This window comes from Arachis hypogaea, chromosome 10 (genome assembly GCF_003086295.3).
Source record: "Arachis hypogaea cultivar Tifrunner chromosome 10, arahy.Tifrunner.gnm2.J5K5, whole genome shotgun sequence".
Taxonomy (NCBI): Eukaryota; Viridiplantae; Streptophyta; class Magnoliopsida; order Fabales; family Fabaceae; genus Arachis; species Arachis hypogaea.
In genome coordinates this window covers 599,162-616,658 of record NC_092045.1, presented here as the reverse complement: position 1 = coordinate 616,658, position 17,497 = coordinate 599,162, and the positions used below count along the sequence as shown (strand labels likewise).

Below are 17,497 nucleotides of genomic sequence, written 5' to 3'. Positions count from 1 at the left end.
AAGGTAAAAGAATTTAAATCGGTAAATATTTTTAAAATTATTTATTTTGATAAATATTACATTTATTTTATTTATTAAAATAAAAAATATAAATTTAAATATTTAACTAAATGATCAAATTACTAATTAAATATTTTTCTAAGCCAAATGATTTAAATTTTAAATTTAAATTCAACTTTAATATACACGCAGTATCATATCATATCATAAAATAACAACTAATTTTCAAGGGTTTGCTTTGAAACTTGATAAAAGTAGCAAGGAGCCAAGGAAATCGTGAACATGATTGATGGTCCTGTAGCTGAGCCAATTAGACAAACATATGTAGGCCTCTAATCAAATCATGCGTAGGTTCTTCCTTTAACTTAAAACTAATCAAGTGAGAAAAACGGACTACTTAAGAAGTTGATTAATTAAAGCTGAAGCAAGGCATAAGATCCAGTTTTAAATTTACGGTGATCCAAAATGATGGAAGGTAAAAAGTGAAAACTCAGGTGGATACAATTTATGTTAAATTGATAATAGAGAGTAATTAAATAATTTCACGTGACGTCGACTAAATTTTTATTTAACTGGTCTTACTTATCAATTTGACATGAAGTCGATTTTAGCTGAATTTTTACTTAAAAAAAAAGTAGAAACACTTTCTACAAAACTTACGAGAGTAGAGAGTCATACCTGAATTGTAAGTGCCAAAATAGTGGTGACTTTTTACTCGCAAAACATTCAACCAATCACATTCACTGTTCCCTTTCCCTTTTGCTACTCTCATTCTTCTGCATTCAGCATTCACCTTCATCTTCGTCTTCTCACCATCCGGCACCTTTCTTTGTTCCTTTTCCATCCATTAGGGTTCACTTTCTACAACTATTAATTCCGTTCTGCTTCCGCAGATGCTGCTCTCATGCTGAACAATTCGGGGTTCCATTCCGCCACTTGCAACGACTTCCTTTCCAATTCGTTGAATCACTGCGGCATTGGTTGATCGACGCACTCCTTTTTCCCCTCACTGCATGGAAGTTTCGTTCTTTGCCAGAAGAGGCCAACTTTCACTGCCCAATTCGTTGCCCTGTCGCTTTTAGCGGAAATTTTGGACTTGGGGTTTGCTTTCAAAATTACAGCTTTGTTGCCGTTTGCGTGCTTCCTCACGTTGATGTAGTTCTTTATGGTTTTATTCGCATCAAACATCTGCAGTGTAGGGTATTGTTGTAGTTGATAACTTGCAGTAGTGTAGATTGTATTGTTTTTTCTTTGGTTTGTTGATTTTGAAGATTATGAAGAGGCAGAAAACTGAACCTTCCAATTCGAGGAGGTTTAGGTTGTCCCAATTTTTGTTTGCTGTTGGGGTGTTATATTTGGTTTTCATTTCGTGCAAGTTTCCTCAAATTCTGAAGATTGTGTCAACGATAAGTGGGGATGAGATTTATGGTGGATTGGATGGTGCCGCTGCTGTTGGTGGCTCAGAAGGTTCAGAGTTGAGCAAGCCTTTTGTTAGTTCTGTTTATCGAGATTCACTTCACCGGAGGCTAGAGGATAGCACGGACAAGGATGCTCCCTTGAGACCCAACAAAGTTTCACTGAAGGAGGAAGAACATGGTGGTGAATCCGTGGAGCGTGTTCCTCAGAAGTATGGCAGGATTACTGGAAGAATCATGCGGCAAATGAATAGGACAAACAATTTATCTGTGCTTGAGAGAATGACAGATGAGGCATGGACATTGGGGCTGAAGGCTTGGGGAGAATTAGACACGGCTGATGACGTGGAGTCCGGAGAGAACTCTATCGTCGAAGGAAAGCCTGAGTCCTGTCCTTCTTGGATATCAATGACTGGGGATGAATTGCAGAAGGGAGATGGCTTGATGTTTCTACCTTGCGGGCTAGCAGCAGGTTCTTCAATCACTGTGGTGGGGACACCCCATTTTGCTCATAAGGAATATGTTCCTAAGCTTGGGAAGTTGAGGAAAAGTGATGGATTGGTTGCAGTTTCACAGTTCATGGTTGAGTTACAAGGACTAAAGTCAGTTGAAGGGGAAGATCCTCCGAAGATTCTTCACCTGAATCCTCGGTTAAGAGGGGACTGGAGCAAACGACCAGTTATCGAGCATAATACCTGCTATCGAATGCACTGGGGAACAGCACAAAGATGTGATGGCTTGCCAACTGAGGATGATGAAGGAATGCTTGGTATGATGTATAACATTGCATATGCACTTTCAATTGTTTTATCTAGAAACATTGTGCTGCAAAATAGTGCCCTCTTGTCCATAATGTTAATTGTTAAATGAAACAAAGCGAGAAAAGTAAAATGGTCTGACAACTTGGAATTCGTGAAATAAGAAAAAATGACTGATGGCCATCAAAATAAGATGCAACTTGTTACATTGTTAACGAAACAGAAGAATGTTTACTGTGTTGGTTGTTTGTTAGATGCTTTATGGACACCGCAGAAGTAATGCTTATTATTTTTTAAGTTATATGGTTAATATATATTGTCGTGCATGTTTGGGTTAGCTTGTATTTAGAAAAGCCTCTAACCAAAATTGTAGACAGAGTTATATGGTTAATAATTTTTATGGCCCTTCATATGGAAAAATGATATCTGAGAGCAGTAATCCTTTAGTCTCTAACTTGTGCAGAAATTCTTGGATGAACTTTTTGGGTGTTAATTCAATGAACAAATAAACCTTTTGATTATGTTTGGCAGTCGATGGGTTTAGGCGATGTGAAAGATGGATGCGGAGTGACATTGTAGACTCAAAAGAGTCCAAGACAACATCATGGTTCAAGCGGTTTATAGGGCGTGAGCAGAAGCCAGAAGTGACTTGGCCATTTCCTTTTGTAGAGGGTAGAATGTTTGTCCTTACCCTGCGTGCTGGTGTTGATGGGTACCATATTAATGTTGGGGGTCGCCATATGACTTCATTTCCATACCGAACGGTAATTAATTAACACATGTCAGTTGCCTTTATTTTATGGTTGCACCCAGTATCTTGATTGAGTGGAATTATGTATATTTACTTATTCTTGTTAATCATTTGTCACGGAAATAACTTTCCCATTGTTGTTGCTTTTATTAACTTGAAAACTTAAAAAACATATATCTATGTCAAGTTTTAATATAAAAAGAATTTTTTTGGTACCTTCATAACGATTGGAAGTATCACCTTTACTGTGTCATAGGGTGTCCGTTTGGCTTAAACAACAAGAAAAATTGGGACTAATTGACATCTGCTGCAATCCATAGTGGTTCTGCTGTGGGATACAGCTTACTTTTTTCCTGATGACTTTCTTTTCAACTTTATCGTCAGGGTTTTACACTTGAAGATGCTACAGGATTGGCAGTTAAAGGAGATGTTGATGTTCATTCTGTCTTTGCTACTTCGCTACCTACTTCACACCCAAGTTTCTCACCTCAACGAGTACTGGAAATGTCTGAAACATGGAAAGCAAGTCCTCTACCCAAACACCCTATTAAAATGTTTGTTGGAGTCCTTTCTGCTTCAAATCACTTTGCAGAACGTATGGCAGTTCGAAAAACGTGGATGCAAGCAGCTGCGATAAAGTCTTCAGATGTAGTAGTACGATTTTTTGTTGCATTGGTATGACTTCTTCCTTTTGTTTTTCTTATATATATTGCGTTGAAGCATACACTACAATGATTTGATCATTACATCAACATGAAGAAATGCATGTTAATTCTCAGAACCCATATGCAGTAATGCAGATAATTTATATTGAAATGTCTGTATTAACTATAATGTGGTTTGTGAAGAAATTTATTTGCCCAATTTATACATAAGATGCTTGAAATTTTGCAAGGCATTTGTGTGTATTTTGATTCATGCTTCACTATTGTTCTTTTACTATTTTTTATTTATAATATGGCTAAATTTTGTATTTGTGGCTACCATAAAATGATCCTCATGAAGAATCCAAGGAAGGAAGTAAATGCAGTGCTGAGGAAGGAGGCTGCTTACTTTGGTGATATTGTCATTATGCCCTTTATGGACCGCTATGAGCTTGTTGTGCTTAAAACGCTGGCTATCTGTGAGTTTGGGGTTAGTACATTCTTAAACTTTGTCAGCTAAGCTTTTCTGTTTCTTCTGTTTTTATTTTGTACGGGTGCTGGGTGTCGGTGACTTGCATTTATACAGCTGGTGTAGGTCACCTTCCTCAAATCTGAATTGTTGTATACACTCTAGTTACATCGGCTATATATTTTTGTCATGCAGATTCAAAATGTGACAGCTGCATATATCATGAAATGTGATGATGACACTTTTATTAGGGTGGACACTGTCTTGAGAGAAATTGAAGCTGTACCTCGTAAAAAGCCGCTTTATATGGGGAATCTCAATCTCTTACACCGGCCTCTGAGACACGGCAAATGGGCAGTTACTTATGAGGTTTGGAAGTTGCCACATTTAGTTGTAGTAGTTAATATATATGGTATGTGTATTTCTAATGGTAGATACTGAACAAGAATCTTAACAAATTTTGACAACTCCGGGGAACAGTTTTGACCATAGAGAATTATTTATTGCCTTTTGGTTATCCAAATAATGCATATTCAGCACATGACGGAGCTTAAATTAGACTAGAGTTTGAGCAGGATTCTATTTTCCTCGGTAGCCGTTCTTGTTGTAGGTGGTGACAAGTACAAGAGAATTGCATAGCTTGGTGCTATATGGCTTATTCTTTCCTTCTCTTAAGGATGATGTTTCTGTTGTTGCAGGAGTGGCCTGAAGAAGTATATCCTCCTTATGCAAATGGCCCTGCATACGTAATTTCCGAAGATATCGTTAATTACATTGTATCACAACACAAGAATAGGAACCTGAGGGTTAGTTGCCGTAAATTTATCTGGATTTTACATTCATTTCATTCGCCCTCCCCATCCTTCATCAACTAGTAACCGTGACTTTGACAAAACTGGTACATTCATAAATCAATCCAGAAACATTGATCTGTGAATGTACAAGTTTCATCAAAGTAACAGTTATTAGTAGATTGGGTAGTATATCACTGGATAATTCGCATTACTGATTGGCGAGAGATTTGTTGTGTGGTTGCAGCTGTTTAAAATGGAGGACGTAAGCATGGGGATGTGGGTCGAGCAATTCAACAATACAATGGCAGCAGTCCAGTACTCACACAACTGGAAGTATTGTCAGTATGGATGCATGGAGAACTACTTCACGGCGCATTACCAGTCGCCGAGGCAGATGATGTGCCTATGGGACAAATGGTCAAGAGGCCATGCTCGATGCTGCAACTTCTGAAGATAATGTGCAACAATCCCATTTTCCATTTTGTCTTCTTGTACCTTTAGCTTTGTGCTCCTCTTGGTTCACCTAGCTGGTTCATGTTTGAAGAAAATCTCAATGATGCAAAATCTATTAGTCATTCAATTTGAAAGAAAAAGAGAATTTGTAGGGGTGTTCATAGTCCTGGCTGAATGGCTTGGGCCTTGGTTTCAGTGTAAATACATGTCCTCCATTTTTTGTGTGCATCAATTCAAATATTTTATTGCTCATGGATTCTGCAAAGAAACATGTTTTCTTCTCCTTTTGGAAGTAGGACGAAGGTATAGTTGCAGTTATGGAACTTTTTCCTTTTTTCTTTTTGGATCCGGAAAGCCTTGTTTTATAGTCCTTCTCAGAGTTGTTTTCTAATGCTTGGCCCAACTTGTCCCCCAAAACAATTGACAGAAATTTCCTCATACGTCTTGTACTCGTCTTTCCTTCTTACTTCTAGTTCTTAGCTTAGATAGCGTTTGGTAGAGAGACAGAGACAAAAAGATTGAGATTGAGAGACAGAGGTTAAGAGACAGAGATTGAAATAAATTTCAGTATTCTGTTTGGTGCAAAGTAGGAGACATAAATTGAAACAAGAATAAAATTCTAATTTAATTTGTAGAAAAAGTAAAATTGGAATTAATTAATTAAAATGAGGATATTTTAGATATAAAATGTTATTAAAGTTTTAGTCTCCATCTCTAAATATTTTAGTCTTTTGTGTCCCTAATTTTTGGAGGTATTGAAATACTGAAATTTTAAAGACAGAGATAGAAATTTTAGTACCAGTCTCTGAGTCAACAAACATGATATTGAATTTCAGTTTTACAGTCTCTATCTCAATACCTCAAAACGAACGCTACCTAAGAGTCTTAATCTCATTAATATTTTGATGTTTTTCTTGAAAGAAAGACAAGCTCAACACACTCAGTGGAGCGTACATAATAAAAAATAATATGCTATCCAACTCCTATGTCATCTCCGGCATAACCATCAACAACATGAGTTAGTTTTCACACCATTTTTTTGAACAACAAAACGATCTAACCACGCAATCCAGTGCAGTTGTTGCCTTATTATGAAAAATGTGTTCATTTCTACACAACCAGACATTCCATATAACTGAGAAGAATCCCACTAACCATATTTTACGCTGGTCTCTTCTCATAGGCATCATCCTCCGAGCCTCAAAGTGTTCTTTTATAGTCCTTGGGATACTCCAAACACGACCCACATGAGAAATCCATGCACACCATACCTGCCAAGCAAACTCACATGTAATAAACAAATGTTGTACAGATTCAACTTTCTTGTTACACATAACACCAATGTTATCATTCCGATCAATGATACCCAATCTACTCAACCGGTCCTTTGTATTGATTTGCTCTACTAGTACGAACCAAGTAAACAGCTCAACTCGAGGGAGGCACTAGTCCTTTCCAGATTCCATTTGTGAACTTGTATATAAGAATATCGTCCGTCAGAGTCTGTTCCTGCAAAACCTGCACAAATTAGTTAGTAGTATAAATGTCTTCTTTGTCAAATTTTCACACCACTCTATCTTTTACTCCTGCTATCAATCTCACAGCGTGCAAGATATCAAGCAGTTGATTCAAGTATTCAATCTTTTATTGACGGAGTTCCCTCCTCCATTAGAAGTTTCCAACCCACTCTATTCCATTCTAAAACACACGATCTCCAATTACGAATCCGTTGTTATTTGAAAATATTTTGATGTTTACTATCAAGTAATCTACTATTGATGCGTCCAGCAGAAACTATTCTCGATCGATGGTTAAAAAAAATGTAAAGTAGGATTTATTATAAAGTGAATAATTTGAATTAACGGTACAAACTACAAAGTAAAGAAAGTGAGGAATGGCAAATCCAATGCCAAACAGCTAGATTATGCATATACACACACACACTTCAGAATTTCATTGTAATTGTAAAAGAAAAAGCAAAAGTATATGGATGGGGGCTCTTTTGGTCAAGATAGGGTACTTGAGGTGGAGCATTAATGATAGGCCTTGCCTTAAAATCAGAGAGCATGGCCTATCCCTACAAAGGGAAAAATATCAAAGAGCAAGAGAGGCATTGTATTGCGTGTGTTGAGTCAAATTCACTCTAACATGTTTGGGAGTTGGGACCCTCTAATCTCGAGTCCTTTCATTTTCAGCAACCTTTTGTAGCTGGCACGTGCCCCCACAACCCCATAAGTCCATACATTACTAAAAGGATCGGATTTCCCTTAAGTTAAGGATAACATGTGATCATGCAAATGACATATAACTAACAAGTAACAAGGCGCATCTTATTCCAATTCCAATCAATTCAAATTGAATATGTGGGGTCCTATGTTGCATCTATTTCCCGTTTCCTCTCTGTCGGCACCATATCCATCTGCCACGTTCATTCTCAATCCTCTCTTGTCATATGGACACGTCCGCAGTAACGTTTGTCTTTCGGATAATACGACAAAGCTTCCGTTTGGAACAGTGGTTTGGTACCTACACACATTTCCCCGTATAGATTTCATCGGTGAATCTAAATTACAGCAAAAATTACCTCTAAAAAGGAAAAGAAAAAGGAGAAATTGTAGGGAAAGGAAAGTAGTAATTATGAAGCATTTTGGTTAAGTGACTGCTAAGCTTAATTATAAATTACACCTTTAAACATTGATCAATAATTGTTAATTAAAATTAATAAATTTTGTTAAATTTTTAATGTTTTTTATTATAAAATACACACTAAAAATAAATTAAATTATACATAATTATTAATTTTAGTAGTTAATTTTAAGACATAAATAGTATATTTTTTAAATTAAATTAAGCCATAAAATAAAGTTAATTGCATTATGATGCTATCAATGACAGGTTGGCCGTGTATATGAACATGTGATATCAATTGTTTCTTCATGTTCAATTCACATGGTTACTAAATTATTCATATTATATAACCTACCTATTAAGAACACAAACTAGCTTTTTTATATTTTTTTGGGTAAAGTATATTTTTTGTCCTTGAAGTTTGGTAAAAGTTTTAAAAATATCTCTAAGTTTTATTTTATTTCAATTTTGTTTCAAAAGTTTTCGATTTGTATCAAATATACCCTCAACAACTAAATTTTCAAAAAATTTAAGATCAATCTAACAATAATGCATAAATATTATATTTGATTTGCTTGTGTTGAGAATTATTTTTATGAAATTGTTGTTGAATTAGTTTTAAATTTTTTGAAAAATTAACTGTCAGGAGTATATTTGATGCAAATCAAAAATTTATAGGACAAAATTAAAACAAAATAAAACTTAAAAATATTTTTGAAACTTTTGTCAAACTTTAAGAACAAAAAATATAATTTACCCTTTTTTTCAACAAAAAATAGGGAAATTCGAACCCTCACCTTTTATACGAGTACGAAGAAATTATACCATTTAAATTATAACGTATTGATAAACTCATTTTGTTAATTCATCTTAACTTTATGTATAAATAAATAAATAAATAAAATGCCAAACCGTGTCTGTGGCAACTCACCAGTCACCACCAACCCTTCCGAGTTCTCAAAGTAACATGTCAAGAGAAAGGTTGACACTGAATCTATAAAATGTCTGATCTCTTTATATTGTTATTTAATTGAAAAAAAAAATCTGACGTTAATTAGTGGAATAGTCAGATTTAACGAACACAAAACGTATATATGAAAGCGAATAAATAAAAATACATAAAAGAAAAACTTACTTACAGGAAGTCTTTAAATATTAGTTATTACCATTCAATACTGCTTATTATAATGCCCCATATATTTATTTTTTATAGTTTATAGCTTTATGCCACTTTTTGTCTGTTAATTATTCTTTCTTTTGTTTAACTGACATATTATTATATTTTACAATAATTGCAATCTTCACGTGCTTATAAAAAAAATATCTAATTGAAAATTTGAAATGACCAGAAAAAATTAATGTATTATCAGAAAAATACAGTACTAAGTGTTAAAAGAAAGAATATAATCCAAAGTAACATTAAATGTGTATAAGAAATCCAAATGCTAAGGTACCCCACAAAACAGCTACCACCTTCTGTGTAAAAAGATCTTCCTCCTTCCTTTTATTTTCAATCTTATCTGTGCAATTAATCCTTTTCCATATCTCTGATATGAATATGATATTAATATGTAACTGTTTTCCATGGCCAATTATTAATTTCTGACTCCATTAGCATTTAGCGGCGGTTTCATTTCTGAATGAATGCAGAGTAATCCAGTAACCGATATTTCTCCTCCGTTTTCCACGGTTCTGTGAACCAAGTTGGAAACTTTTCGGTGAATTCAGTGTTGTTTGGTTTAGAGAAGGAAGACCCAGATGGATTTTTCTTCGTTCTTGACGTCTCTAGCGACGTCGTTCATCATATTCGTGGTTCTGATGATTTTGTTTGCGCTTTTAGCAAGTAGGCCTGGCAACAATGTCATTTACTACCCAAACAGGATCCTCAAAGGTTTGGAACCTTTGGAAGGTGGAGCCAAGTCTCGCAACCCTTTCACTTGGATCAAGGAAGCTTTAACTTCCTCTGAGAAAGAGGTGGTTGCCATGTCTGGGGTTGATACCGCTGTTTACTTTGTCTTCCTTGGCACTGGTTTGTCCTCCTTTTCTGTTAAATTTTCCTTTTTTTTTTGTTTCTTTGAAAATTTTCTGACTTGTTTTCATGTTCTCTGCTTTGACTTTTGCTTTGGAATTTTGAATTAAAAGGGACTTTGAGCTTTTTTGTTTTTAGTTTTTAGGTTGTTTGGATGTTGATATGTTCGAAGGATTCCTCATATTTCCTCACTTCTTTTTCTATTTTTTTTAATATATATATATGTTCCTATTTTAGAAGCTACTGATTAGCATTTAGTTTCAGCATGAGCATGTCAGATTAGTATTAACTTAGGGACTAAAGTTTTTACTTTGGTAATTTAGGGACTAATTTGCAGGTGAATAAAGCAAATATCCTTATGAATGATGCTCGTTTCAGAAACGTACACATAATCTTATACCTACACAATTTTCACCATCTTGTTGAAAAATGTATTCTAATGTTTATGACATGTATGCTTTTGCCCAAGAATCTTCTAATCCAGCGTAGTGCTTTCAGAATAGGCTCTTGGGCTGTTAAGTTTTTGTTGGCATTTCTCAAGTGTGGTGCCTTATGATTTAAAAAGAAATTTGAAAATTGCATCTCTTTCTTTTTCAAACACTTTCAAATTGTATACTTCTATATTTTCCAATTATTTGAAAGCTTGTTTATTGGATAATTTATGAATAATGTTTTCAGTTTTTAACTATTGTTCTTCTTGTTGATGTGCCTGCAGTGTTGGGTATCCTAGTTTTCTCTGGCATGATTCTGCTACCAGTGCTTCTGCCTGTTGCTGTCACGGATGATGGTGGGAATCAAACAACTAGTAAAGGAACTTTTAGTGAACTTGACAAGTTATCCATGGCAAACATCCGGGTATAATTGCATTGAATCACAGTTTTTTTACAACAGTGTTATGCTAATTTCCATACTTCTTTCTCGGAGTGAAAAAGAAGACTAGCTTGTTTTATAGCTTAGTATGATGGCAATGCCAAAGACTAAATAGCTTCTTGTATCTGCAGCAAAAGAGTAACCGGTTGTGGGCATTTTTTATTTGCTGCTATTGGGTTTCAATTGTTTCATTTATCCTCTTATGGAGGGCTTACAAACATGTGGCGTGGCTGAGAGGTGAAGCTCTTAAGGCCCCTGATGTGAAGCCTGAACAGTTTGCTGTCGTTGTGAGAGACATACCTGCTGTTCCCGAAGGCCAGACTCGAAAGGAGCAGGTTGACTCTTATTTCAAAACCATCTATCCTGACACGTTTTACAGGTCAATGATTGCAACAGACCACAAAAAGGTACACATTTCATTTCGTTGCTTTCTTGTCCTAAACCACCTACATTTCTGATTCAATGCCTTTCATTATATATATCACATTTGTCCTGGTGCTTCTGTCTATTTTTTATTGTGTCTGAATTTGATCACTAGTCTTTATTATTGCTAATAGGCAGACAAGATTTGGGAGGAGTTAGAAGGTTATAAGAAGAAGCTCGCCCGTGCAGAAGCTGTATTTGAAAAGTCCAAAACAACTGCCAAACCTGAAGGAACAAGACCTACTAACAGGACTGGTTTACTTGGACTTTGTGGTAGTAAGGTAGACAGCATAGAATATTACAATGAGAAGATTAATGAAACCATTACCAAGTTGGAAGCCGAGCAAAAGGTTACTCTCAGAGATAAGCAACAAAATGCTGCTATTATCTTCTTCTCGAACAGGGTTACTGCAGCATCAGCAGCTCAGAGTTTACATGCTCAAATGGTTGACCATTGGTCTGTGTTTGCTGCTCCTGAACCCCGCCAACTATTATGGCCCAATTTGAAAATAAAGTATTTTGAAAGAGAGGTGCGGCAATATGTGGTGTATTTCGTTGTCACACTGACTATACTCTTTTACATGATTCCAATTGCATTTATATCAGCATTTACAACCTTGCAAAATTTGGTGAAACTTCTGCCGTTCATAAAGCCAATAGTGCGTCTAAGGGCTTTGAGGACAGTGTTGGAAGCTTACCTACCTCAAATAGCGTTGATTGTTTTCTTGGCTTTGTTGCCCAAGCTGCTTCTGATTTTGTCTAAAATGGAGGGCATTCCCACAGAAAGTCATGCAATCAGGGCTGCATCTGGAAAATACTTCTACTTTACTGTGCTGAATGTATTCATTGGAGTTACTCTAGGTGGAACATTGTTTGGCACACTAAAAACTATAGAGAATAGCCCAAACAAACTTGTGTCCTTGCTAGCTGCAAGCCTTCCAGGCAATGCTACTTTCTTCTTGACCTATGTGGCTCTCAAGTAAGATAACATCTCATGTTTCATTTATTTATTTACTATTATTCTTCTGGCAATGCTGATTAAGTCGCTTTGTTATATATGCTAAAGGGCGCATTAATGCAAACTTGATTTACAAATGGTGTTTCCATGATCTTGTTAGTTATCATCTTCTTATGAAGTTGGGATGTGCATATGATTTAATGTTCAACCAAATTAAATGACTTCTATTCTGTTTATCTCAGATTTTTTGTTGGCTATGGTCTTGAGCTGTCCCGGTTAGTTCCTCTTATTTTATTCCATTTGAAGAAAAAGTATCTTTGCAAGACCGATGCGGAGGTGAAAGAGGCTTGGGCTCCTGGAGATCTTGGTTATGGGACTAGAGTTCCTGGTGACATGCTCATCGTCACAATCGTTTTCTGCTATTCTGTGATTGCTCCTCTGATAGTCCCATTTGGTGCTCTGTATTTTGGCCTCGGATGGCTTATACTAAGAAATCAGGTGAAGTTCTCATGATTCTATTTACCCAACCAGGATCTTAATAGATCTGTGACATTTTAATAACTTGAAATCTCATGAATAAGTAATGTTTTTTGTTATCAACAGGCTCTAAAAGTGTATGTTCCATCGTATGAAAGCAATGGAAGGATGTGGCCGCACATACACAACCGCATACTAGCATCTTTGATTCTATACCAAGTTACCATGCTTGGTTACTTTGGGGTGCAGAAGTTCTACTACGCACCGTTCTTAATACCTCTTCCATTACTGTCAATACTCTTTGGGTTTGTATGCGCAAAGAAATTCTATCCAGCTTTTGAGCGGCCAACGCTCGAGGTTGCAGCCAATGGTTTGAAGGATGCTCCCAACATGGACTTGATCTTCAGAGCTTTCATTCCACCAAGCTTGAGTTCTGAGAAGATTGATGATGAGAACTTTGAAGATGCAAGGTCTAACGTTTGAGGCAGTTGTCTGAATTTCCACTGCTAGTTGTACTATTCTAGTGTTGATATGTTTAGATATTGTTCATAATACATTTTAGGAATCAGGTTTGAGGTTCTTTGGGTCTCACATATCTGCTTTTGTAACATTGACGTTTGTGCATAGCTTTTCTGAATACAAATTTGGAGTTTGTCTTTGTTGTTGCAGCGAGAACTACTATTATTCACAGCCTGTCATGTTCTACCTATAAAGGACTTGCTCTAATATTAGTCCAATCTCTAAGTTCTGACCCAATACTATGTTGAGGAGGCACAATAGTCTCCTAAAAAGAGGCCCAATATATCTTAACTCCATTGTCAGCAGATGAGTTAAGAATTTGGTGGAAACTCAGGTGTAGTCAAAGTTGATAGTTGAGAGCCATTAGATAAAAATTTAGTCAAATCATTCAAATCATCTAACGGCTCTCAGTTATCAACTTCATGTGAAGTCGACTGCACCTGAGTCTTCACCTAATGATTGATTGATAGAGGAAGCATCCAAGAAAGAAATAAAGTTGATAGATTATTAGGCCCGGCTGAGACATTATTTGTAGTTTATTTGTCCTAATGTGAAGAAAAGTTGATCCCACAAGTTCACTTTATTTCTCAATCATAGATGATGAAAGGGTGCTACAATTAAGAAGACGGTGGTGATATATTTTGTTGGTCAAGATTAAAGAGATCTTCTATGTTATTTCCATACTGCCTCTGTTAGTTACCATGCATCATATAGCTTCATAATTTGTAAGCAATAATAGCGCTGGGGTTACAAGACTTTGGAACATCATGGACCTCACATCTTTTGTAACATCTCTAGGGACATATTTTGGGATATTCATGGGTCTGATGATAGTGTATGCGTTCCTTTCATGGAGAGCAGGAAACAATGTGGTGTACTACCCCAACAAGATCCTTAAGGGGTTGGAACCATTGGAAGGGATAAACAAGTCACGCAACCCTTTCATTTGGATGAAGGTTGCCTTGGTTACCTCTGAGACGGAGGTTATTGCCTTGTCTGGGGTCGACACTGCTGTTTACTTTGTTTTTCTCAGCACTGGTTTCTCTCTCTCTATTTTACTTTCACACCCTCTTCACTACTTGTGCTTTTATCAGTAATTAATTTATCATTATTTCAAGAGGAGTCTTAGATTTCTGAGTCCTTTTGAAGTAATGAAATCAGTCACGGTGTGATCTTTACCTTTTTTCTTATTACTATTATTCTTGGATTTAAATAAATATTAACAAATTAGTTTATTTAGGTGTACAAATAATATTGTTTTCTAGAGTAGATATGATATAAAGATTATTTGTTTTTGTTTTTGCAGGTGATTAAAAAAAAATATATTATAACATAAAGATGAGTTGAAAGTTTGTATTTTAATCATAATAACATCATAATTACATTTACGTAATCATTAAAGATTTTGCTGATATGTAGCCTTATTTGAAGGACACTTGTTAAATGATATTATGATTAAAATGTCTTGCTAGAAAATAAATATTTTTTTTTTATTTTTTATATATTGAAAGAGCAAAAAATTTCTACTAATCTATAATGAATGTTCTTAGAACATTCTTCAGATAAAATTACGAAATCTTTTATTATTTTCTTTACATTGGTCTATATCTTCAATATTCAAAAATTAAAAGTTGAGTAATTAGTGTGTTTCTTCTCAAAGTGCTGAGTATCCTGGTTTTATCTGCCGTGATTCTGCTACCGGTACTTCTTCCTGTTGCTGTCACCGATGAACGTGTGGTGAAGGAGTCACTAACAAGTCATTACAATCAGACAGTCGTCGATGAACTTCAAAAGTTGACAATGGGAAACATCACGGTATGCATGCTGAATTTTGCCATGTCCATATTGTTAGAGATATAACCATTAATGTTACCTTGTTCTATCAGCTTAAAACTTTTGAGATGAGTGGTATCAGAGTTCTATGTCCGAAGGGTCTTTGAGAGGGAGTGTTAGAGATATAACCATTAATTTTACTTTCTCCTATCAGCTTAAGCTTTTGAGATGAGTGATTTCATGACACATATGGTTAGCTTCCTTTACAAGATATCTTATAATGTATGTGTAGGAGAAGAGTAATCGGTTGTGGGCATTTTTTGTTTGCTGCTATTGGTTTTCACTTGTTGCATTGGGCCTCTTATGGAAAGCTTGCAAGCATGTATCATGGCTGAGAGCTGAGGCTCTTATGGATCCTAATGTGAAGCCTGAACAGTTTGCTGTAGTTGTCAGAGACATACCTGCTGTTCCCCTAGGAGAGACTACTACAGAGGAATATGTCCACTCTTATTTTGAAGCCATCTATCCGGAGACATATTATAAGTGTATGATTGTAACAGATAACAGAAAGGTACACTCCTCATTCTGATTCAATGCCTTCCATTGCATATATCATTCAGCTGGTGGTGCTTCTTGTTAGAAACAAGAGAGAAATCCGAAGAAAATGTTTGTATATTATTCAGTTGTATTCAAGTTGTCTATTCAAGTTGTCTAGAATGATACAATATAAAAGGATATTTATAGGTACTAAGAGAATCATAATAATAAAGACATAAATATTCAGATATACTAAATAATAATAATTGATCCTAATTATATTCTAATACTTCTATTAATAGGCAAACAGGATTTGGGAGGAGTTAGAAGGATATAAGAAGCAGCTTGCACGTGCTGAAACCGTATTTCAAATGTCAAAAACAAATGCCAAGCCGGAAGGAACAAGACCTACTATCAAGACTGGTTTACTTGGACTTTGTGGTAGTAAGGTGGACATTATACAATATTACAACGACAGAATTAATGAAACCGTTACAAAGTTGGAAGCCGAGCAGAAGATTACTCAGAGTGAAAAGCAGCAAAATGCTGCTTTGGTGTTCTTCACAAGTAGGGTTGTTGCAGCAAGTGCAGCTCAGAGCTTACATGCTCAAATGGTTGATACATGGTCAGTGTCACCTGCTGCCGAACCCCGTCAACTAATATGGCATAATTTGACAATCAAGTATTTTGAAAGAGAGCTGCGTAAGTACTTGGTGAATGCTGTTGTTGCTCTCACTATAGTCTTCTACATGGTTCCAATTTCATTTATATCTGCCTTCACAACTCTGCAAAATTTGGTGGAACTTGCCCCATTCATAGAGCCAGTAGTGCGTATAAAGGCTTTGAGGACAGTGCTGGAAGCATATCTACCTCAACTTGCATTGATTATTTTCTTTTACCTGTTGCCAAAGTTGCTTCTCTATTTGTCTAAATTGGAGGGGATTCCCACACAAAGTCAAGCAGTGAGGGCTGCATCTATTTGTCTAAATACTTCTATTTTCCAGTGGTCAATGTGTTCCTTGGAGTTACTCTTGGTGGAACTTTGTACAGAACATTCAAGTTAATTGAGGATAATCCCAAATCACTTCTGTCCTGGCTAGTTATGAGCCTCCCGGACAATGCTACTTTTTTTTTGACCTATTTGGCTCTCAAGTAAGATACCATTAACATACTTTGTTTTATCATGTCTAAAGTCTAATACACCTTAAGTGATTTTTATTATTTTGATTGCGTCAGATTTTTCGTTGGCTATGGCCTTGAACTGTCCCGGCTAGTTCCTCTTATTCTATACCATTTTAAGAGAAAGTATATTTGCAAGACCGAAGCTGAGTGTAAAGAAGCTTGGGCTCCGGGAGATCTTGGTTATGAGACTAGAGTTTCTGAGGACATGCTCATTGTCATAATTGTCTTCTGTTACTCTGTGATTGCTCCTCTAATAATCCCATTTGGTGTTCTCTATTTCGGCCTAGGATGGCTTATACTACGAAATCAGGTGAAGTTCTTGGAACAGTTTTTGTTTACTAGAGGCCTGCAACAAAGGCAAGGCTATCAATTTTCACCATTAAAATTTTAACTTTGTATCGACAGGCACTCAATGTCTATGTTCCAACATTTGAAAGCAATGGAAGAATGTGGCCCCACATACATAACCGTATACTAGCATCTTTGATACTATACCAAGTTACCATGCTTGTGTACTTTGGGCTGCAGAAGTTCTACTATGCCTCATTGTTGATTCCACTTCCTATATTGTCGTTCATCTATGGTTTTGTCTGTGCAAAAAAATTTTATCCAGCTTTTGAACGTCCCATACTTGACGTTGCAGCCAAGAGCATGGGGGAAGTTCCTGACATGGAATTGATTTTCAGATCTTTCATTCCACCAAGTTTAAATTCTGAAAAGATTGATGATGAGAACTTTGAAGATTGACTTTTCAAAGTTTAGAGATCACTGTAATTTGTGTGATGCGGTTATCCGAATGAATGTCCACTGGTTTTAC

The 17,497-nt window shown here is 36.0% G+C and overlaps 2 protein-coding genes and 1 pseudogene across 2 annotated transcripts; all 3 read left to right on the top strand.

The window, feature by feature from the left end:
• The first annotated feature begins 658 nt into the window (after window positions 1–658).
• Window positions 659–5,553, top strand: LOC112714354 (hydroxyproline O-galactosyltransferase GALT2). Its single transcript, XM_025765936.3, has 7 exons — window positions 659–2,184; window positions 2,705–2,937; window positions 3,309–3,599; window positions 3,930–4,058; window positions 4,233–4,406; window positions 4,736–4,843; window positions 5,076–5,553. Exons 1-7 carry the CDS (start codon window positions 1,275–1,277, stop codon window positions 5,280–5,282), a joined length of 2,052 nt encoding a protein of 683 aa, XP_025621721.1. The 5' UTR covers window positions 659–1,274; the 3' UTR covers window positions 5,283–5,553.
• Window positions 5,554–8,902: 3,349 nt separating this feature from the next.
• Window positions 8,903–13,327, top strand: LOC112714352 (CSC1-like protein ERD4). The gene is made up of 6 exons (XM_025765934.3): window positions 8,903–9,941; window positions 10,657–10,796; window positions 10,943–11,218; window positions 11,369–12,213; window positions 12,435–12,690; window positions 12,796–13,327. The coding sequence occupies exons 1-6, from the start codon at window positions 9,671–9,673 to the stop codon at window positions 13,150–13,152; spliced, it is 2,145 nt and encodes a 714-aa protein (XP_025621719.1). The 5' UTR covers window positions 8,903–9,670; the 3' UTR covers window positions 13,153–13,327.
• Window positions 13,328–13,809: 482 nt separating this feature from the next.
• On the top strand, window positions 13,810–17,497 carry LOC112714351 (CSC1-like protein ERD4; annotated as a pseudogene).

Bases quoted from the DNA above. Each gene is read 5' to 3' on its own strand.
- LOC112714352 (XM_025765934.3), top strand. From the start codon at position 9,671: ATGGATTTTTCTTCGTTCTTGACGTCTCTAGCGACGTCGTTCATCATA. The intron at 10,797-10,942 runs GTATAATTGCAT...TTGTATCTGCAG, and splicing joins TATCCATGGCAAACATCCGG to CAAAAGAGTAACCGGTTGTG. The intron at 12,214-12,434 runs GTAAGATAACAT...TGTTTATCTCAG, and splicing joins TTGACCTATGTGGCTCTCAA to ATTTTTTGTTGGCTATGGTC.
- LOC112714354 (XM_025765936.3), top strand. From the start codon at position 1,275: ATGAAGAGGCAGAAAACTGAACCTTCCAATTCGAGGAGGTTTAGGTTG. The intron at 3,600-3,929 runs GTATGACTTCTT...ATCCTCATGAAG, and splicing joins TACGATTTTTTGTTGCATTG to AATCCAAGGAAGGAAGTAAA. The intron at 4,844-5,075 runs GTTAGTTGCCGT...GTGTGGTTGCAG, and splicing joins ACAAGAATAGGAACCTGAGG to CTGTTTAAAATGGAGGACGT.